The sequence below is a fragment of the Caenorhabditis elegans genome, chromosome IV, assembly GCF_000002985.6.
Source record: "Caenorhabditis elegans chromosome IV".
Lineage (NCBI taxonomy): Eukaryota > Metazoa > Nematoda > Chromadorea > Rhabditida > Rhabditidae > Caenorhabditis > Caenorhabditis elegans.
Window position 1 is genome coordinate 1,187,635 of NC_003282.8, and position 21,441 is coordinate 1,209,075.

At 38.2% G+C, this 21,441-nt stretch overlaps 4 protein-coding genes, 3 non-coding genes and 1 pseudogene across 11 annotated transcripts; 3 read left to right on the forward strand and 5 right to left on the reverse strand.

Moving 5' to 3' along the window:
- Nucleotides 1–167: 167 nt before the first annotated feature.
- On the forward strand, nt 168–5,343 carry mdt-20 (Mediator of RNA polymerase II transcription subunit 20; the record flags this gene model as incomplete). 2 transcript variants are annotated; one of them, NM_001380036.3, is made up of 4 exons in its annotated part: nt 168–378; nt 1,611–1,723; nt 3,267–3,440; nt 5,163–5,343. In NM_001380036.3, the coding sequence occupies 4 exons, from the start codon at nt 183–185 to the stop codon at nt 5,274–5,276; spliced, it is 597 nt and encodes a 198-aa protein (NP_001367680.1). The 2 variants fall into 2 exon arrangements, with proteins under 2 accessions (NP_001367680.1, NP_001368264.1); NM_001380037.1 differs by lacking the exons at nt 168–378; nt 1,611–1,723 and having other exon boundaries at nt 3,303–3,440; nt 5,163–5,276.
- Y104H12D.5 lies at nt 5,076–5,128 on the reverse strand. The gene has a single exon (NR_052922.1). It is a non-coding gene; the product is annotated as an Unclassified non-coding RNA Y104H12D.5 (non-coding RNA).
- An 87-nt stretch (nt 5,344–5,430) lies between the features above and the next one.
- Nucleotides 5,431–14,267, forward strand: spl-3 (sphinganine-1-phosphate aldolase; the record flags this gene model as incomplete). 3 transcript variants are annotated; one of them, NM_067650.5, is made up of 9 exons in its annotated part: nt 5,431–5,558; nt 6,191–6,391; nt 7,483–7,635; nt 8,241–8,534; nt 10,297–10,575; nt 11,898–12,248; nt 12,759–12,883; nt 12,934–13,086; nt 13,668–14,267. In NM_067650.5, 9 exons carry the CDS (start codon nt 5,442–5,444, stop codon nt 13,813–13,815), a joined length of 1,821 nt encoding a protein of 606 aa, NP_500051.2. The 3 variants fall into 3 exon arrangements, with proteins under 3 accessions (NP_500051.2, NP_001350992.1, NP_001368265.1); NM_001364040.1 differs by lacking the exons at nt 11,898–12,248; nt 12,759–12,883; nt 12,934–13,086; nt 13,668–14,267 and adding an exon at nt 11,281–11,337 and having other exon boundaries at nt 5,442–5,558; NM_001380038.1 differs by lacking the exons at nt 5,431–5,558; nt 6,191–6,391; nt 7,483–7,635; nt 8,241–8,534 and having other exon boundaries at nt 10,333–10,575; nt 13,668–13,815.
- Y104H12D.6 lies at nt 5,835–5,893 on the forward strand. The gene has a single exon (NR_052923.1). It is a non-coding gene; the product is annotated as an Unclassified non-coding RNA Y104H12D.6 (non-coding RNA).
- Y104H12D.9 lies at nt 5,835–5,893 on the reverse strand. The gene has a single exon (NR_052924.1). It is a non-coding gene; the product is annotated as an Unclassified non-coding RNA Y104H12D.9 (non-coding RNA).
- A 749-nt stretch (nt 14,268–15,016) lies between the features above and the next one.
- dsl-2 (Delta-like protein) lies at nt 15,017–17,336 on the reverse strand. The gene is made up of 3 exons (NM_067651.7): nt 16,957–17,336; nt 16,295–16,422; nt 15,017–15,532 (listed from the first exon to the last, which is right to left on the reverse strand). The coding sequence occupies exons 1-3, from the start codon at nt 17,325–17,327 to the stop codon at nt 15,063–15,065; spliced, it is 969 nt and encodes a 322-aa protein (NP_500052.1). The 5' UTR covers nt 17,328–17,336; the 3' UTR covers nt 15,017–15,062.
- An 895-nt stretch (nt 17,337–18,231) lies between these two features.
- On the reverse strand, nt 18,232–18,743 carry W09G12.3 (annotated as a pseudogene). Its single transcript has 2 exons — nt 18,363–18,743; nt 18,232–18,292 (listed from the first exon to the last, which is right to left on the reverse strand). Coding segments are annotated over exons 1-2 (442 nt in total).
- An 840-nt stretch (nt 18,744–19,583) lies between these two features.
- Nucleotides 19,584–20,446, reverse strand: dsl-1 (Delta-like protein dsl-1). The gene is made up of 2 exons (NM_067653.4): nt 20,064–20,446; nt 19,584–20,008 (listed from the first exon to the last, which is right to left on the reverse strand). Exons 1-2 carry the CDS (start codon nt 20,432–20,434, stop codon nt 19,621–19,623), a joined length of 759 nt encoding a protein of 252 aa, NP_500054.1. The 5' UTR covers nt 20,435–20,446; the 3' UTR covers nt 19,584–19,620.
- Nucleotides 20,447–21,441: the final 995 nt, after the last annotated feature.

The window sequence follows — 21,441 nt, forward strand, 5'->3', positions numbered from 1 at the left end:
TGCAGTTTTCTTGGTGAAAACTAGTTTTTTCTTCAAAATTAACTCGAAAATTTCCAGTTTTTTCGTCCAATTTCACGAAAAAGGCGTTTTCTGCAATTTGTCGTAAGATCCGGTTTGCCAAACAACTCATCGGGCTACAGTAACCCGAAAATTTCCAATTTTCCAGTTTTTCGCATCAAAAAATGGGTGTCACATGGGTTTTCGAAGCAGAACAAACGGCAAAATCAGTGGAACGACTGTTGGAATCGATCGGAGGCGATCTTCACGGAACATTTATCGTCGACGTCACCCCATTCAATCCGCCGACACCGAGTTCCGATTATCCGTCAAATGTGGTGATGCATCACTCGAAATGCCCACAATCAACGTTTTCCATTTGTGAGCACCCACCCGAGTTTTCAGTGGAAAAATCGCGAAAATTGAAGGAATCTGACCTAAAAACACTGCAACTTTTTTCCTGACGAGGGACGAGGAAAAGTGGTTTCTAGGCCATGGCCGAGGGGCCGACAAGTTTCAGCGGCCATTTATCTTGTATTGTTTTCCGCCTGTTTTCTTTTGTTTTTCATCGATTTTTTTTCGTTTTTTCTTAATAAAACTGATAAATAAATATTTTTTGCAGATGCTAAAACAATTTCCAAGTAAAAAAATAATGTATTCAGTGGGCAAGCAGCGGTGAAAGTGGGCATTGTAATATGATGGATTACGGGAATACAAAACCTAAACTTTTTCTGAAACATGATACATATGATGCTTAGATGCTGAGACTACCTGATTTTCATAACGAGACCGCTGAAAAAGTTTTGAGGTTTTCAAAATTCAACTTTTTTTGGTGAAAAAGTCGAGATTTTCGCACAAAACGTTGAATTTTGAAAACCTCAAAACTTTTTCAGCGGTCTCGTTATGAAAATCAGGTAATTTCAGCATCTAAGCATCATATGTATCATGTTTCAGAAAAAGTTTAGGTTTTGTATTCCCGTAATCCATCATTTTACATTGACCACTTTCACCGCTTCTTGCCCACTGAATACATAATTTTTTTACTTGGAAATTGTTTTATCATCTGCAAAAAATATTTATTTATCAGTTTTATTAAGATAAAACGAAAAAAATCGATGAAAAACGAAAGAAAACAGGCGGAAAACAAAGCAAGATAAATGGCCGCTGAAACTTGTCGGCCCCTCGGCCATGGCCTAGAAACCACTTTTCCTCGTCCCTCGTGAGGAAAAAGTTGCAGTGAAAAACTGAAAAATTTCGAATTTTTTGACCCGAAAACAGCGAAAATCTGTGAATTCTGACGTAAAAAATCGAAAGATTGTGTGGTTTTTCGAGAATTTCGTCTCAAAACCCTAAAAAATCGATAAATTTTACAAATATCGAGCATAAAATCGCCCAAAATTGTGACTTTTCCGCCAAAATTCGATATCTTTTCTGTATACACCATATTTGACGACAATTTGCAGAATTGTCGTAAAATGCGGTGTTTATAAACTAAATTTGTAATTTTTCACCTAAAAAATCGATAAAAACTGCTTTAAAACTGAAAATTTGCCGGAAAATTCGAAAAATGAGTCATTTTTCACCTAAAATTCAAAAATTTCAAGCTTTTTCAGGCCCAAAAGACACGTTCAAAAAAAGCCCGAAAGCTGTTTGTGACCGGGGATTCGATTTAATTCTCAGCAAGCTCAGCAGTGGATTAATAGCCGATAATGCCGGTAAAATTGAGGTAAAAATCGATTTTTTCAGCGCCGCCGGGTTACGGTAGCCTCGATTCTGTGCAAACACCACCGCTCCAATACACCGGATTTTACGACAGTAATTGCGGAAACATGCGTCTTTTCTGCATTTTGTCGTAAAATCCGATGCTTGCACACAATTGAGACAGACCGTAACCAAAAATCAAAAATTTTTCTGATCAAAAATGCCTGTTTTAGCGTCAAAATTTGAAAAAAAAATCCCGTTTTTCGAACTAAAAGCACGCAAATTTTCTATTCTTTTGCAATTTGTTGTAAAATTTGGTGCTTTGTACTGGATTTTACGACAAAAGTCGGAAACGTCGGATTTTCTGCATTTTGTCGTAAGATCCGGTGTACAAAAACTCGAAAATATAGATTTTTAAGCAGAAAATTGGCATTTTTGAGAGAAATTTGTGAAACATCTCTCTTTTCTTTCTCGTTATTTCAAGACGAATTGCAGAAAAGTCGAAGAAAAATAAATCCCGATTTAATTCGAATTTTCAACTTAAAAATCGATTTTGCAGCTAAAAAAAATCGAAAATTTCGGTGAAAAACGACGAAACTCGTAGTTTCTTGGGTTACGGTAGTCGCCATACACCGAATCCTACGACAAAATGCAGAAAACCCCAATTTTTCTGCATTTTGTCCTCAGTTTCGGCGTTTGCACTTGTAGCTTTCCGGTTTTTCAGTGATTTTGAAGATTTCCGGCAGGGTTTCGTGCTGAAAATTGGGAAAAATTGAATTTTTAATAAAATTTTCGGGTTACTGTAGCCTCGATCGTGTGCAAACACCGAATCTGACGAGAAATTGCAGAAAAATACGATTCTTCTGCATTTTGTCGTACGATTCGGTGTATGGGAGCTACCGTAACCTAGAAAACTTCGATTTTTGTTTTTTTTCTGTTTTTTTTGAGGAAAAATTGATTTTTTGTTGAAAATTCGAAATTTATTTCCCCAAAATGGCAATTTTAACATTTTTGCTCAAAAATCGACAATTTCGGATTTAGATACACCGAATCTGACGGCAAATTGCAGAAAGTACCAATTTTTCGGCTATAATACCGAGAAAATCAATGAATTGTCTTAAAAAACTGTGAAATTTGGAACTTTTCAGCAAATTTTTATCGAAAATGAAGCTTTCGCCAAAGTTTCTGCAATTTGTCGTCAAATCTTGTGCCTTGGGGCGGTGTTTGCACACAATCGGGGCTACCGTAGCCAAAATTGACAAATTTCGAGTTAATTTCATAGAAAAAACCATTTTTCACCAAGAAAATGCCAATTTTGTAAAAATTCGGGTTACTGTAGCCTCATTTGTGTGTGCAAACACCATGAAAAATCGATTTTTCTGCATTTTGCTGTAAAATAGGTTGCAAAATTTGAATTTTTGTGTAAAAAATGCGGGTGAACTGCAAAAATTTATTTTCAAACTTCGAATTTAGCGTTTTTGAAGTTTTTCAAGGCGAAAATCTCGATTTTCACCTGTTTTCGTCAGAAAATGTTGGTTTTTCCAAAAAAATCCTGTTTTTTTTTGCAGATAATAGGCAATGAATACAGTTTGTACAAGGATTGGATGATTCGAGTGGGCACAGCAACCCAAGGGACAACTGTCAAAGGAGTTGTCGTCGAAATTGAGTACGATCCGTCGATTATTGTGATTCAGTGCAAGGATATGATGATCGAATTCGTGAAAAGCGTCTTCAATAAATATGTACGGGATTTTTGCGCGGCGAAAATTACAGACAAATGCAGAAAAATGGAAAAAAACGCACAATTTTCACGGAAAAATGACGTTTTTGAGATTTTCGGGTTACTGTAGCCCCAGTTGTTTGGCAAACACCGGATCTTACGACAAATTGCAGAAAACGCATTTTTCGTGAAATTGGACGAAAAAACTGGAAATTTTCGAGTTAATTTTGAAGAAAAAACTAGTTTTCACCAAGAAAACTGCAATTTTGCACAAAAATTTGGTTACGGTAGCCCCGTTTCTGTGCAAACACAAATAGGGGCACCAAATCTTACGACAAATTGCAGAAAACTTGAAAACTTTGTCAGAAACGCAGCGCTTTCAGCGCAAAATATCACATTTTCATTAGGCTAAGCGTAAAAATTAGCGGTTTTCTGCAATTTGTCGTCAGATTTGGTGTTTCGGCGCCGTGTTTGCACAGAATTGGAGCTACCGTAGCCCGGAGCTTGAAAAAAAATCGTTTTTAAGCTGATTTTTTAGCTAAAAACTAGAAATTCACATCAACAATTGCTATTTTCCGTTTTTTCCAAATCTGAAAATTGCAATTTCCGGGTTACTGTAGCCCCAGTTGTTTGGCAAACACCGGATCTTACGACAAATTGCAGAAATCTTGAAGCTTTTGCCAGAAACGAAGATTTTAGTGTAAAAATCAGATTTTTCTGCAATTTGGCGTCAAATTTGGCGCCTGGGAGCGATGCTTCTTGCACAAAGTTGAGGCTACCGTAGCCCCGAGCTTGAAAAATTCTGATTTTTAGCTCAAAAACTGAAGTTTGAATTCAATCAAATTCGCACTTTTCAGTTTAAAATATGAAATTTTTTTGCAATTTCTGGGTTACTGTAGCCCCAATTCTGTGCAAACACCGCTCCCTGGCACCGGATCTTCCGACAAATTGCAGAAAACTCGAAAATTTCGCGAATTTTCTGCAATTTGTCGTCAAATTCTGTGTATAGGCACGCCGCTACAGTAATCAAAAATTCGAAGTTTGAAAATTTTTGCAGTTCACCCGCATTTTTTACACAAAAATTCAAATTTTGCAACCTATTTTACAGCAAAATGCAGAAAAATCGATTTTTCATGGTGTTTGCACACACAAATGAGGCTACAGTAACCCGAATTTTTACAAAATTGGCATTTTCTTGGTGAAAAATGGTTTTTTCTATGAAATTAACTCGAAATTTGTCAATTTTGGCTACGGTAGCCCCGATTGTGTGCAAACACCGCGCCCAGACATCAGATTTTACGACAAATTGCAGAAACTTTGGCGAAAGCTTCATTTTCGATAAAAATTTGCTGAAAAGTTCCAAATTTCACAGTTTTTTAAGACAATTCATTGATTTTCTCGGTATTATAGCCGAAAAATTGGTACTTTCTGCAATTTGCCGTCAGATTCGGTGTATCTAAATCCGAAATTGTCGATTTTTGAGCAAAAATGTTAAAATTGCCATTTTGGGGAAATAAATTTCGAATTTTCAACAAAAAATCAATTTTTCCCCGAAAAAAAAACAGAAAAAAAACAAAAATCGAAGTTTTCTAGGTTACGGTAGCTCCCATACACCGAATCGTACGACAAAATGCAGAAGAATCGTATTTTTCTGCAATTTCTCGTCAGATTCGGTGTTTGCACACAATCGAGGCTACAGTAACCCGAAAATTTTATTAAAAATTCAATTTTTCCCAATTTTCAGCACGAAACCCTGCCGGAAATCTTCAAAATCACTGAAAAACCGGAAAGTTACACTGCGCTCGACACCATGTGGCAATATCTCGGAATCGCGACAAAATTACGCAAAAAAACTTGATTTTATCGATTTTTTCACTGAATATTACCTAAAATCTCACTTATTATATGAAATTTAACTTATTTTTTTTCTTGAAAATTTGGATTTTTCTCGATTTTTATCGTTTTTACAACGATTTTATACCTTTTTGCCAATTTTTCAGCTTTTTTTTCAGAATTTTTGCAGATGGGCGTCGCATTTGACAGCTCGGATCGAGATTTGAGCTTTCGAATTGCTCTCGAATATTTCGACGATTTGCGGATCCTTTTTAATGCGAAATGCTCCGGATTGGAGCCTTGGCAGGTGAAAATTCGAGTTTTTCGACGACTGAAAAACCACAAAAAACTCTGAATTCGGGTTACGGTAGCTTAGTTTTAGTGCAAACACCAAAACTGACGACAAAATGCAGAAAAATCTGTTTTTCTGCATTTTGTCGTAAGATTCGGTGTATGTGGGAGGTACAGAGTACCCAGGAAATTTAAATTTTCGCAGTTTTCAATTTTTTTTCAGGCGAAAAATTGATTTTTGAGTCGGAAATTCAATTTTTCGCCTTAAAAAACCCGAAAAACGTGTGTGAATTTGGGTTACGGTAGCTCGATTTCAGTGCAAACACTGAATCTGACGACAAAATGCAGAAAAATCCCATTTTTCTGCAATTTGTCGTAAAATCCGGTACATTGGCGGTGTGCTTGCTCAAAATCGGAGTAACTGTGCATGGAAACCCGCACTGTTTGTGGAATTTCCGCCGAAAATCAAAGTTTTAGGTTACGGTACGGCACCAATACACCAAATCTTACGACAAATTGCAGAAACTTTCGATTGAAGTAAAAACTGCCTAATTTTCGCGATTTTTTTAACGGAAAAAATCAAAAACTTTGCCTAAAAACTCGAAAAAACCCTAAATTTTCTCATTTTTCACCCCAAAATGTTTGCAGATTGTCTCCTACGCAATTTCCCTATGCTTCCTGATCGCCTACATCAAACGAATGACCCGATCTAATGAGCCGCCACTTGTTCAGATCAGAAAATCGATATTCTCATTCCTTCGATCACTTCCGTGGGTCCGCCGAAAGTTGGAAGCTGATTTGGCGAAAGCTCAGGCTGAAATTGAGGATGAAGTTCATCAGAGTGATCATGTACGTCGAAATCAGCGCGAAAAATCATCGATTTTTATGTATAACACGCATCCGCCGGCACCGAATCTGACGACAAAATGCAGAAAATCCGATTTTTCGTCAATTTTTGGTTACTGTAGCCTCAAAGCAGCAACTCTGGCATTGAATTTCACGACAAATTGCAGAAATTTCAATTTTTCTGCGATTCGTCGTGGAATTCAGTGTTTGCACAGTTTTGGCGATACAGTAATCAGTAAATCCGATTTTTGTCATTTTTTGGTTTCTGCAGCTCGATTTTCCTGCAAAAACCGCAACTAAACACCGGATTTCACGCCAAAATGCAGAAATTTCGATTTTTCTGCATTTTGTCGTAAGATTCGGTGTTTGCACAGATTTGGCGATACAGTAGCCAGAAAATCCGATTTTTTGTCATTTTTTGGTTTCTGCAGCTCGATTTTTCCACAAACACAGCACCGGGACATCGAATTTCACGAAAAATTGCAGTAAATGTCGATTTTTTGTCAAAAATACCGAGAAAATCAATAAATTGTCTGGAAAACGGTGAAAATTTTGAACTTTTCAGCACAAGTTTTCAAAATTTCCTTCGAAAATGAAGCTTTTGCCGAATTTTCTGCAATTTGTCGTAAGATCTGGTGCCGGGGCGCGGTGTTTGCACACAATCGGGGCTACCGTACCCGAAATTGGCGCATTTTGTGAAAAACTGACAACAATTTTCGAGTTAATTTTATAGAAAACAACTATTTTTCACAAAGAAAATGTCAATGTTGTAAAAAAAAATGGGTTACTGTAGCCTCATTTGGGTGCAAACAGCACACTAAATTGACGTAAAAATGCAGAAAACTCGATTTTGCGGGGAAATTGTTGTTACTGTAGCTCGATTTTTCCGCAAACACCGCACCCAGGCACCGAATCTTACGACAAATTGCAGAAAACACTGGTTTTCTGCATTTTGTCGTAAGATCCGGTGTTTGCACAGTTTTGGCGCTACAGTAACCAGGAAATTCGCAATTTCTATAAAAAAAAACAGCGAAAAAGCTGAAAATTTAGCGTTTTCGGACGAAAAAAAAAGAGAAAGTTTTCCAAATTTCCAGATGCGAGAATTCTATAAATTCCTACCCGAACGATGTATGGATACAGAGGAAATTCTCGCCGACGGTCGACGTTATGCAATGATGGGAGAAAGAAGATATATGCAACATTATGATCCACAGACTCGGGAAGAGGACATGAAATTGTCGGCTAAGGTGGCTTTTTTGGCCGGAAAAATCACGATTTTAGGCCAAAAACTGGGCTTTTGCAGGCCGAAATTGAATTTTTTGGCCTAAAAATCCAGGATTTGACCTTACAAACCGGAGAAAAAAAATTTATTGGAAAAGTGTGTGTGATTTTTGGCAAAAATAAAATTGAAATTTTCAGTCGAAAAACATGGAGAAAAGCCAAATTTTAATCCTAAAATCGCTTTTTTCACATTAAAATTCAAAAACCCCAAGAATTCGGCTCTGAAATCGAATGTTTAGATTGAAAACCTCTGAAAATTCCGATTTTTTTAAATTCTTTGTCTGAAAAATTGAGTTTTCACAGAAAAAACAAGAAAAAACCCGAAAAATAGCATTTTAGAGTTAAATATGCAATTTTTTGCCTAAAAATCCAAAATTTGCCACTGAAATCTACCGAAAAAAGTTGAAAATAATGAATTTCTTTCGAAAATTTCAATATTCAACACAAAAAATTTGAAATTTTCAGTTGAAAATGTCATTTTTAGCCATTTTCATCGAATTTTAAGTTTTTAAAGTGTTTTTTCAACAAAACAAATCCAAAATTCCCTGGAAAAATATCGATTTTTTTGCAGCTCTTCGACCTCTTCGCTCACACGGACCCCCACCGATCCGACGCTTTTCCCGGAGTTCGTAAAATGGAGGCAGAAATTCTGAAAATGACTTGTGCAATGTTTCACGGAGGCAAAGATTCGTGTGGAGTTGTGGCAGGCGGTGGAACCGAGGCCTTGATGCTTGCCTGCCTTGCCTACCGTAACCGTAGCCGAGCTCGTGGAGAGTGGAGAGCCGAGATTGTTGCTCCGTCGACTGCTCATCCGGCATTGGATAAAGCTGCCGCGTTTTTTGATATGACTATTAAGAGAATTCAGGTAGAATTCGTAGAGTCAACAAAAAAAAACCCCCCGAAAAAAACATAAAATTAAAAAAAAATCGAAAACCGAGCCTGATAAGTTTGATTTCAGCTCAAAAACTAGATATTTGCACTGCAACTTTTTCCTCACGAGGGACGAGGAAAAGTGGTTTCTAGGCCATGGCCGAGGGGCCGACAAGTTTCAGCGGCCATTTATCTTGCTTTGTTTTCCGCCTGTTTTCTTTCGTTTTTCATCGATTTTTTTCGTTTTATCTTAATAAAACTGATAAATAAATATTTTTTGCAGATGCTAAAACAATTTCCAAGTAAAAAAATTATGTATTCAGTGGGCAAGCAGCGGTGAAAGTGGTCAATGCAATATGATGGATTACGGGAATACAAAACCTAAGCTTTTTCTGAAACATGATACATATGATGCTTAAATGCTGAAATTACCTGATTTTCATAACGAGACCGCTGAAAAAGTTTTGAGGTTTTCAAAATTCAACTTTTTTGGTGAAAAAGTCGAGATTTTCGCACAAAAAGTTGAATTTTGAAAACCTCAAAACTTTTTCAGCGGTCTCGTTATGAAAATCAGGTAATTTCAGCATCTAAGCATCATATGTATCATGTTTCAGAAAAAGCTTAGGTTTTGTATTCCCGTAATCCATCATATTGCATTGACCACTTTCACCGCTGCTTGCCCACTGAATACATAATTTTTTTACTTGGAAATTGTTTTAGCATCTGCAAAAAATATTTATTTATCAGTTTTATTAAGATAAAACGAAAAAAATCGATGAAAAACGAAAGAAAACAGGCGGAAAACAAAGCAAGATAAATGGCCGCTGAAACTTGTCGGCCCCTCGGCCATGGCCTAGAAACCACTTTTCCTCGTCCCTCTGAGGAAAAAGTTGCAGTGATTTGACTTCAAAATTCGCAATTTTCAGTCAAAAAGTCTGAAGTTTCATTGCAATTTCTGGGTTACTGTAGCTCCGTTTCTGTGCAAACACTGCTCCCAAACACCAGATCTTACGCCAAATTACAGAAAACTTGAAAATTTTCCGTTTTTTCTGCATTTTGTCGTCAAATTCGGTGTGTTTAGACACGCCACTAAAATCGGAATTTGCGAATTTTTTTCAGTGAGCCGCGGCTTTTTTTTAAACAAAATTCAAATTTTGCAACCTATTTTACGACAAAATGCAGAAAAATAGATTTTTCATGGTGTTTGCACACACAAATGAGGCTACAGTAACCCGAATTTTTACAAAATTGGCATTTTCCTCATGAAAAATGGGTTTTTCTTTAAAATTAACTCGAAAATTGCCAATTTCGCCTACAGTAGTCCCGATTGTGTACAAACACCGCGCCAAGGCACCAGATCTTACGACAAATTGCAGAAAAAATCAAATTTTCTGCAATTTGTCGTAAAATCGGGTGCAAAATGTTCAATTTTTGAGAGAATTTAAGCTTTTTTAGCTGAAAAATTGAAAAATTCATGTGAAAATTAGTGAAAATTGCACCAGAAAACCGAATTTTGGAAAACATTTTAATTTCGGGTTACTGTAGCCACACTGAATCTTACGACAAAATTCACAAAAATCTAATTTTTCTAAAAATGTGTCGTAAGATCTAGTGTTTACACAGAATCGGTGCTACAGTAACCCGAATTTTTACGAAAATGGCACATTCTCTTGGTGAAAAATGGCGATTTTTGTGCGAAAAAACCAAATTTTTTTGAAAATTAACTCGAAAATTGTCCATTTTCCTCCTCATTCCAGGTGTCGGAGACGGACGATCGTGCCAACGTTGGAGCCATGAAGCGAGCCATTGGACCCCGTACTTGTATGATAATTGCAAGTGCTCCAAATCATATCACCGGAACAGTTGACCCAATTGAAAAGCTCGCCAAGTTGGCTCAACGATATCATATTCCACTCCACGTGGATTGTACTCTCGGTGGATTCGTGTTGCCTTTTATGGAATACGCCGACTATTCGGTGCCTGCTTTCGATTTTCGCCTGCCTGGAGTCACGTCGATTTCAGCTGATCTGCATAGGGTTAGGGATTTTAGTGAAAATTTGGATTTTGGCGCGGGAAAAATTAACCGAAAATTGATAAAACTATCGAAAAATTCAGTGAAAAAAATTTTTTTTCTCATTTTTCTTTTTTCTAGTAAAAAATTCGAATTTAGCTCACTGAGCGCATTCATTTAAGTATAAACATGGCCTATTTTGCTTGAATTTGAAAAAAGTTGGGTCTCGCCACGAAAACCCCTGGGTTACCCGTAGTTTTCGTGGTGGGACTCAATGTTGCTCAGATTGGAGCAAAGTTGGTCATGATTATACTTAAATTGACGCTCGTGTGAGCCGGCGAGCACAGATTTAATACAAAAATCAGAATAAAATAAATAATGAAATAAAAATTTTGTTTTAAAAAATCCTTGAAAACCAAATTTTTGCATTTATCCGATCAAAAATCAAAAATCATTGGTTCTACAACTTGAGAAATTTCGAAAATTTGTGGAAAAATATCCTGAAATGCCGTTTTTCCTAAAACAACTGAATTTTTGGAAAAAAAAACCCCAAAACTAGTCAGAAAATGGAAAAAAAAGCGTTCAGTTTTGGCGTTTTTCGCGTACAACTGTGATTTTCAACGGTTTTTCGTGGACAAATCTCGAAAATTACAAAATTAGGTCTGAAAATTTGAAATTTCTGACATTTTAGAGAAATTTCCGTATCCAAAAAAAACCTCAAATTTTCCAGTATGGCCAATGCCCAGGCCGCCTATCAGTCCTGATGTACCGTGAGCCTGACACATAGGCATCCTTGCCTACCTGCCTAGGTACTAACAGGCCTATCTACCGGTCTACCTGCCTACCTACTTTTCTGTCTGGCTATATTCACTGCCCAATCTTTTTGCTTGCCTACTGTAGTACCTACCTACACATCCAGCAATGATCTAAATGCCTAAGCCTATCGGTTCGAAATGTGGTAGGTAGTACACTTGCCTTGCTGCATACCTGCCTAGGTACAAGTGCACTACCTATCACATTTTAAGCCGATGGGCAGAGGCATTTCGATCATTTTCGGATGTAGGTAGGCACTAAAGTAGACAGGCAAAAAGACTGGGTAGTCAATATAGCCAGACAGAAAAGTAGGTAGACAGGTAGGTAGGCAGGCAGGTCTGCAAATACCTAGGCAGGTATGCAACTAGGCAAGGATGCCTATGTGTCTCAAGCAACGAAGATTTCAAAGAATCTATGTTTCAGCAACTGCGACAAGGAAAATTTGACGAAATAATTTCAGATTTTAGCAAAATTTGGCTCTTTTTTTTCGAAATGTTTTGAAAAGTCTATTGTTCAAAAATAGATTATTTCCAGTATGGCCAATGCCCAGGCCGCCTATCAGTCCTGATGTACCGTGAGCCTGCGTTCCTCCGTCACCAGTTCTTCACCAACTCAGAATGGCCTGGCGGTTGCTACGCGACACCGACAATGTCCGGTGGACGGGATGGTGGAGCTGTGGCGACTGCGTGGGCTATGATGCTTCGAAAAGGACGAGATGGATACATCAACGCGGCTCAACGGATCATTGAGGCGACCCGGCAGCTCGCCTACCGCCTACAAGGCCTTGATGGGGTCTCGTTGAGGGGCTCCGCTGATCTGTGTGTGGTGGCGTTCACGACGAGCGAAGTTAATGTGTACAATTTGGTGGATGTTATGGTGCAAAAGGTATCGCCTGCCTGCCTGCCTACATGAGCGCCTACCACGCCTACTTCGGGCATGCCTATCTCGGACCTGTATAGTTAATTGCTTGCCTACCTACCCACCTGCCGATTTTATATTTACCTACCCACTAGCGTACCTACTTGCCTACCTACTAAAGCGTACCTGCCTTCCTACCAGCTTGCCTGTCTACCTACCCGCCTGCCTTTTTCACGCCTATACCGTGCATGTCTACCTTATTCCTGCATATTTTCCTGCTTGCCTGCCTAGGTCTCTGGGCGCTTACCTCTCGCCTATCTATGCGTCTATCGCCTACCTACGTGCCTATTTCATTCCTACAAGCATAGTCTGCCTAGATGCCTACGTGCCCCCCCCCCCGTAGTTACCTACCTGCCTAGTGCACCTACCTACCGACTTTGGTCAAAACTGGTAGGCAGGTACTACCCAACCCCATATATGCCTACCTGTAGGCATCAGGTAGGCGTAGGCGGCCCCCTGCTATTTCCCGATTTTCAGGGTTGGCACGTGGATCCACTGCTTTCGCCAGCTGCCGCCCGTGTACCGATCTCACTTTCAATGTGTGAAGAGGGAGTTTTGGATCATTTCCTGGAGGATTTGGAAATGGCGATTTGCAATTTGAAGTGATTTTCGCTAATTTTTCGTTAATTTAGGGATAAATTCAAATTTGCAGGTCAATGGAGCCTGCTGAGAAGCTCGGAACCACCGCATCGTTCTACCAAATGCTCCAGAAAGTCAATGATAAAACGCTCGTCGACGAGCTTTCACTGATCCGCCTCGCCGCCCATTATAGTATTCCACCGCCTGCCGAGAGAAGAAGTTTGAGGTGCTGAAAATCGGATTCAGCTCACTGAGAGCTTTCATTTAAGTATAATCATGACCTATTTTGCTTGAAAATGAAAAAGTTGGGTCCCGCCGCGAAAACCCCTGGGCTACTGTAGTTTTCGCGTCGGGACCCAACTTTTCTCAAATTAGAGCAAAATAGGCCATTATTATACTTAAATTGAAGCTCCTGAGCAGGCGAACACAAATATAATAATAAAATCTACCAAAAAATTGATTTAAACATTTTTCGAAAAAAAAAAGAAAAAAAATTTCTACTTTTTTCAAAAATTGCCAAAATTATTTTTTTCAATTTTTAATAATATTTTAGAATTTAGCTCACATTCAGCATCAATTGAAGTATAATCATGACCTATTTTGCTCCAATTTGAGAAAAGTTGGGTCCCGCCACGAAAACCCCTGGGTTTCTGTAGTTTTCGTGGCGGGCCAACTTTTCTCAAATTAGAGCAAATTGGGTCATGTTTATACTCAAATTGAAGCTCTTTGCAAACCAAATATAAATTTTCTAACCAAAATCAGAAATTTTGGGTCTCGCCACGACTTTTTGTCAATTTTTTTTTTCAGAACTCTTTCCGTCGAAGGCCGTAAACTGAGCATGCTGGGCGCCACGGGAGATATGGGAAAGAAGCTCGAGGAGCTCCGACGTGGATTCCAGAAGGAGAAGGAGGCGAAGCAGGAAGCGTTAAAAAATGAGAATTCCGAGGAGAAATAATTTTTTAAAAAATTCAATTTTCTGTTCAAAAACTAAAATTTGCGAATTTTAATAACAAATTTGAACTCAGCTCACCGAGAGCTTTAAAATAAGTATAATCATGACATACTTTGCAAAATTTTGGGTCCCGCCACAAAAACCCCCGGGTTACTGTAGCTGTTCGTGGTGGGACCCAAAATTTTCGAATTCCAGCAATGTAGGTCATAATTATACTTAAATGAAAGCTCTCTGTGAGCTGAATACGAATTTTGAGTTAAAATTTGAATTTTCCTGAAAATTTTGTAAAATTCCAATTTTTCATTTTTTTGCCTTTTTTTCAAAAAAAAAAAATTTTATTTTGTTCAATGCTACGCATTTTTGCCATTTCTCAAACTTTTTTATGTAAAATTTTCTATTTATGTACATAATTTTTGATTTTTTTTCTCTGAATAAACGCAAAACATTGTAAAAAATCGATTTTTTTTTCTCCAGATTTTACAATAATTCTGGGTTTCTCGTATTTTTTTAAATTTTATTTTTTTGGAACAATTTTTATTGTTTTTAGTTTGAAAAATGTTCTAGCATCCCTAATTTTTCAAATATTCGGCTTGAAACCATAATTTTTGTAGTTTTCGCGGTGAGACCTAATTCTACTTTTTGAGAAATTACCAAAATGCTCCAGATTATGAGAAATTCAAGGTTTTCACTATTTCCATAAAACCTAGCTCACTGAGAGCTTCAATTTGCGTATAAACACGACCTAATTTCTTCCAATTTGAGAAACTTCGGGTCCCACCACGAAAACCCCGGTGTACTGTACTTTTCGTTTCGGGACCCATTTTCGACGGAAAATAGGTCATGATTATACTTAATTTGAAGCTAAAAACACACTGAAATCGATAAAACAATTAAAAATTTCAAAAAAGTAAAATTGGTAGAAATTTTGGAGTTTTTTGTGAAAAAAATTTTTTTTTTTTTGAAAAACCACTAAAACCCTTTAAACTGACAAATTCAAAGTTTTCACTATTTTCAATCATCCCGTCTTACTGAGAGCTTCAAAATAAATATAATCATGTCTTATGGGTCCCACCACGAAAACTACAGTAACCCGGGAGGTTTTCGTGGCGAGACCCAAAGTAGGTCATGCTTATACTCATTTTGAGGCTCTCGGTAAGCTGAACTCAAAAATTGGAAAATTATAATGAAAAATCGAAAAAAGAGAAAAATTGTATTTATTAAGACAAAACAAATTTTTAACTTTTTTAAAATTACACATCAAACACAATTAACTTTTTCGAACTTTCAACATCAACAGCTTGGCAGTGAAAAACCAGAAAAAGCCCGAAAATTCCAATGAAAATCACAGGGGTCCACGGATCCGTCTCAGAGAACAGATCTTCCAAAAATTCCCGAGCCAATTGCCAAAAACTCTCCGGAGCCGGGAAATTCTCCGCATTTTCAGCCAAAAGCTCGAATTTTGCGCTGGAATTTGCCCAGTAGAACTCGTTTTTCACCAAATTCTTGTTTTCGAGCACTTTGAATATTTTCCCGTTGGCTCCGAGCATCACTGTGCGGAATTTCGGCATTTCTGGGGGAAATGTGACATTTTGGCAATATTTTCCCTCGAATCCCGTCAGGCATTCGCAGTAGACGTATTCTCGTGAAGTACGTGGATCCGTTGACGAGTAACATGGTGCATCGTTCTCGCAAGCGCACATCATTGAGCATTGACTTTTTGCTGAGAAAAATTCGGATTAAAATTTAGTTTAATTTAATTTAATTTATTACGATAGTAAGATAATGATAGTAAGAAAATAAGAATTTTTCGCTATTTTCGAGTCAAAATCGGAAAGTTCTTACATTTTAACTATCAAAAATGAATTCAGCTTGCCGAGAGCTTCAATTTAAGTATAATCATGGCCTACTTTGCTTCAGTTTGAAGAAGAGTTAGGTCCCGCCACGAAAACTACTGTAGGTTTCGTGGTGGGCTAATTTTTCGGATTCGAGAAAAGTAAGTCATGATTATACTTAAATTAAAACTAGAATCACGCTGAACTTGATTTTGAGAATGAAAATTTGTGTTTCTTAAATTTTGAAAAATTTTAATTTTAAAAAAATTCAAAAAAAAAACAATTTCAAAAAAATTGATTTTTCGAAACTTTCCCATGTTTATTTTAGTTTTATCGAATTCAGCGTGTTCTCCGCTTCAATTTAAGTATAATCATGACCTACTTTCCTCGAATTTGAAAAATTAGGGTCCCGCAACGAAAACTACTGTAGGTTTCGTGGTGGGACCCTAATTTTTCGGATTCGAGAAAAATAGGTCATTATTATACTTAAATTGAAGCTGAAAGCACGCTGAACTTGATTTTGAGAATGAAAATTTGTGTTTCTTAAATTTTGAAAAATTAGCGAAACCAAAGCTTCTGCTCGAGAACAACGCGTAATATTCTCACTAAATTCCATTATTCTCCGATTTTTTCGTTTTTTTTCCACTTACTCTGATCACAATTCGGGCCACAGAATCCTTCGTTACATCCCATCACTCCCTTCTTATTACATCTCATACCAACCAAGTGGGCAGCGTCCTCATCGCAATACTTGTCACAATACTCGCCGAACCAATTTCTGGAAAGATTTTGAATAAAGAGCAATTTTGGATGTCAATTTTTGGCAATTTGGTGCAAAAGTTAGTAGGGGAGCAATTCAGGATTAGTCAAGGAGCACTGAATCGCTACTGAGCAATTTCAGATGTCGATTTTTGCCTTTTCACTCATAGGTTAACGGCTTAACGTAGTCTCTCCAAAATAAAACTAGAGAGCTGTTTTCTATGTCGATTTCCGTTTTTTGAGCAATTTCGGATGTATAATTCAATTTTTCGAGCAAAAATCAGACACGTAACATTTTTTACGTCCAAAGAGCAGTTTTCCATGTAGATTTCTGCCCTTTTCAACGCAGAAATGCCCACAGACCAATTCAAGCTTTTTCTGTCAAAACGAGTAAATGACAATTTTCGAACGAAAGCATCGATTCATAACCAAATTTCAATCAAAAATAGGTTTTCTAAAGTCGATTTCCCAGTTTTTCACGCAAAAAATCGTTAAGAGAGTCGTTTTCTTTTTCAAATCCTAATTTTCCGGAGTTTAACCGAATATCACTTACCTCTCACACTTCACCTTGACCACCATCCCATCGAACGGTCTCGGTAGTTGATCCACGTTGATGATCCCCTGCAATGGATCAAACACTACCATATGCCAGTTTCTGGATCCATAGCGACTCTTCATAAACTTTGTCTGAAGCCTAATAGAGATGATCCCTCGGAAATCCATTTCCCGGTACTCAATATAGTGAGTGGAATTTGTATGAAGATCGATGGAGGTCACATTGGAATTGACGGCGATCTGCGTGGTCTGTGAGCTCTCGACTTTGAGCACGAGCTCCAGAGCTCCGGACTTGCCAGGATCGATGAACATCGCGTTGGAGAGCAGGAATAGAGAAGAAAGGGAGAAGAAAACAAATAGGTTACGCATTTTTGGTGTGAATGAAGGTAGACTAGTCGGTTTTTGAAGAGAGAAGGAAGATGGGATTGAGCGCGCGTCGAGCGTTTTAGACCGGGAAACGCCAGGTCAAAAACAGTTGCACAAAATCGATATTGGCAGTGTTGGTCTGAAAGGCCTGATTTCCTATACAAGCCTACAGGGTTGGGTGTTTATAGAAAATGTGCAGTGGCTCTGGAAGGGGTCAGATTAGTAGGAATATGGAAAGTCGATAATAGTGAAAACCTTGCGCCACATTAAATAACAGCAATTCGCCCAGCAGAGCGAATGGAACAGGTGCTGGTTACGATCGATAAGTAGATTCTTCTACGATAATAAGGATTTTAGGAAACTTGGCAGAAGATGAAGTCGACAGAGCACAATACAATTAGTTAATGCATATTGATGTGGTTGGATCAAGGGTGTCATCGAAGATCTACGATTTTTTGGTGGTTTCCAAAAGGAAAATGTTCCGTTTTTGAACAAAAACAATGGAAAAACAAACACCTGTACTGAGTTAAAACTAAAAAAAATCAAGAGTATAAGAATTTATTAAGCTCAATCAGTAAGAATTACAATCGAAGAAGCTTAGCCAACTCATTTGGCACCTCACTGTTGTTAAAAAATAGATGAGCTAAACTAGAACCCTTCCTGGCATACGTTGTTGCTTCGATCTTTGGAAAGTAGTTGAACGATTCCTTCTCACAATGCTTTCCTTCAAAATGTCCCAAACGACATTCACAAACTAGAGAGTCTTCCTGATTCCATGCTGTTTTAAGGCTTGAGACACATTTTCGGCCGTTTTGACAGTTGCAGGAATCTTTTTCAACGGGGAGCTTACAATCAAGTCCGTGGAATCCTTCTAAGCAGCCGAGAGTTCCGTTTTGAGTGCATCGCCTGTTAATTGAGCGGGCAACGTCGTCGTTGCAGAATTTGTTGCAGAAAGGCCATGCCAATATCTGAAAATTTTGATTTTATAATTTTTAAAAAATTTAGGCCTTAATTTTAAATTTTGATTTCAAAACCCACCTATTACACTTAATATCATATTGAAATCCAGTTAATGGCAAGATCACATTGTCTGAAGCCACACTTCTCACATGTGTATTCCAGCGTGTCGAACGTATAGTAAAGCATTCAATATCAAACTTCCGGACCGGATCAACCGAACCACAATTCACCAACACTATTCCAGGTCGTCCGAACTTTACAGGAATATTCGTCACAAATGCAACTTTATTAGGGAGAAGTCGGAGGTTAAACGAGCGTCTGTAAATTGGAAAATATACTTCCTCGGCCACTTCGACAGTTACATTCAGGGGAAATGCACTTTCTCAGGCGAATTGTCATATAACCATTAGAGTTGACGACAGAGATCAAAATTGCAAGGAATATGAGATATTTGAGCATAGTCTTGACTGCAAAGGACAACTGAGCTCTACGAGCCCACGGAGTGGGTATTTATAGAGAGAACGTGCAGTGTTTCTGGAAGGGGTCAGGTTAGTAGGAAGATCGGCTGTCTGATGACGTTAAAACCTTGTATACATTAAATTACTATAATTGACATACCAGAACAAATAGGGCAGGTGTTGGTTACGATCGATAAGTAGGTTCTTCTGCCATAAGGATTTTCGGAGGAGGACTTGGCAGAAGATTAGGACGACACTGTGTGAATTTGATGGGCTTACGTGGCACTATAGTTTATACATATTAATGTTCTTGGATTACAGTTGCCATCGAACGATTACAATTGTTTTGAGTTTTTTCGAAGAAACACCTTTGGTTCCAACATGATTGTCCTATGCATTTAAACCAGGGCTGTGCGGCAACCGGCAACCGAGTTGCCGGTTGCCGAAATTTTTTAGCTTCGGCAATTGCCGGTTGCCGAAAATTTTGGAGTTCAGCAACTTCGGCAACTGCCGATATCAATGTGAAACATTCTGCAGCTCATAAAAAGCATTCGGAGAGCCTGATAAATGCTAATATTTCGCCGTAAACGAGAAAACGACCATTATTTTTTAACCAAAACGCTCAAAAATATAATTTTAACAAAAAAAACTTTAAAACTTGGTTGCCGGTTGCCGAAAAGTTGCCAAAATTTCGGCAATCGAACGTTGCCGGTTGCCGAAAATTTCTGGGTTCGTCAACTTCGGCAATTGCCGGTTGCCGAAAATCCCGGTTGCCGCACAGCCCTGATTTAAACGTGTACTCATTTTAAAATTCATATTCATACAAGAATTAAAAGTAAAAAAAATCATTTTATTTTCATTAAGCTCAATATTAGGATTCACAATCGAGGAAGCGTGGCCAACTCATTCGGCACCCGACTGTTGTTATAAAACTGGCGTGCCAAATGAGAATCCTTCGTGGCATACGTAGTTGCTTCGATCTTTGGAAAGTAGTTGAACGATTTCTTCTCACAGTGTTTTCCTTCAAAATGTCCCAAACGACATTCACAAATTAGAGAGCCGTTCTGAGCCCATGTATTTTCGAGGCTTGAGACACACTTTCCCCCGTTTTGACACTTGCAGGAATCTGCAGGAACAGGAAGTTCGCAATTAGGTCCGTGGAATCCTTCTAGGCAGCCGAGAGTTCCGTTTTGTGTGCACCGCCTGTTAATTGTACGGGCAAAGTCGTCATTGCAAAAGTGGTCGCAGTGAAGGCCATGCCAATATCTGGAAATTGTGATTTTTCAAGAATCAGCATTTCAATTTCAATTTCAAAACTCACCTATTACACTTGATATCATAGCGGAATCCCGTAAATGGCAAGAATATATTGTCCGAAGCCACACTCCTCACATGGGTATTCCACCGTATCGAACGCAATGTAACACGATGGATTTGAAATTTTTCGACAGGACTGCAATCCACCAACACTAATCCCGGTCTTCCGAACTTTACAGGAATATTGGACACAAATCCCACTCTATTGGGCTTAAGTTGGAGATTGAATGAACGTTTATTGGTGGGAAAATACACTTCCTCGGCCACTTCGACAGTTACATTCAGGGGAAATGCACTTTTAAGGCGAATCGTCATATAACCATTAGAGTGGACGACAGAGATCAATATAGCAAGGAATATAAGATATTTGAGCATAACGCCTAGTATTCGAAAGACGACGGAGCACAATGAGCCACCGGAGTAGGTATTTATAGAGAGAACGCTCAGTCGTCCTGGAAGAGGTTGTTGGCGTTTGAAGATCGATAAGGTTAGACATGTCAATCGAGAATAGTGGCTACTAAAAACCAATATATCTCTTGGTACTTTGCCATTGTCTCATATTTAATTGCAGTACAGTGCACTTCTCGTTTGCCGAATTTGCCGTTTGGCGAGCTCGGTAGTTTTCGAAATTTACCGCACACATCAAAAATTTGACAATACAATTTTGGCCAAAACTAATGGTTGCTTTCGTCCCCAAAAATTTAGTTAAATGATACAAAATTTAGTTATTTTGATGTTTAAGCATACACACCACACGGAACTTATTCAGAAGCCTGATGTGCGTTAAGTATTCAGTAGTTTTGGTGCTCCAGAAAACATTTAAAAAAAGGTATTTTACAAGCGAAAGAGCTTCCAAATTTCAGGCTCATATAGCAAAGTTTTAGGACACTCCGAGTTAATTCATTCATTACAACAACTAATGGTACGAATATAGAATTAATTCCTCAATTAGATTTCAATCTCAATTCCTCACTATCTACGAAAATCTCCAGCAAATTCGGAACTATTCTTCATTTTATGAGTCATGGTTTTTCGTTGCAAAACTAAAACTGGAACGTTCATTCTGTTTGTTCGACGAATTTTGACTCAGTTTATGTGATTTTTTTGTTAAGACTATCTAAAAGCCTTACCGAAGTTGGTTTTTTTTTCGAATTCTGCAATTCTGCTACACTTTAAATAGGCGATTTGTCTATTTTGTCAGATAATAACTGTAACATGGCCTATTAGGTTCATAGGCCGGTGACCGAGTTTCCTCATTCCACGGCCACAAAGCAAAAGCCGGCATGTCATCGCCTTCAGCCATATAAATCAAACCTAAACTGTTTACAAACTTCCGATTCCACTTTTCTCTCTGCCATCTCTTCTCCCTAATAAAGAAATGG

Bases quoted from the DNA above. Each gene is read 5' to 3' on its own strand.
- dsl-2 (NM_067651.7), bottom strand. From the start codon at position 17,327: ATGCGTAACCTATTTGTTTTCTTCTCCCTTTCTTCTCTATTCCTGCTC. The intron at 16,423-16,956 runs GTAAGTGATATT...AAATCTTTCCAG, and splicing joins GTCAAGGTGAAGTGTGAGAG to AAATTGGTTCGGCGAGTATT. The intron at 15,533-16,294 runs GTAAGTGGAAAA...AATTTTTCTCAG, and splicing joins TGGCCCGAATTGTGATCAGA to CAAAAAGTCAATGCTCAATG.
- dsl-1 (NM_067653.4), bottom strand. From the start codon at position 20,434: ATGCTCAAATATCTTATATTCCTTGCTATATTGATCTCTGTCGTCCAC. The intron at 20,009-20,063 runs GTGAGTTTTGAA...CACAATTTCCAG, and splicing joins TATGATATCAAGTGTAATAG to ATATTGGCATGGCCTTCACT.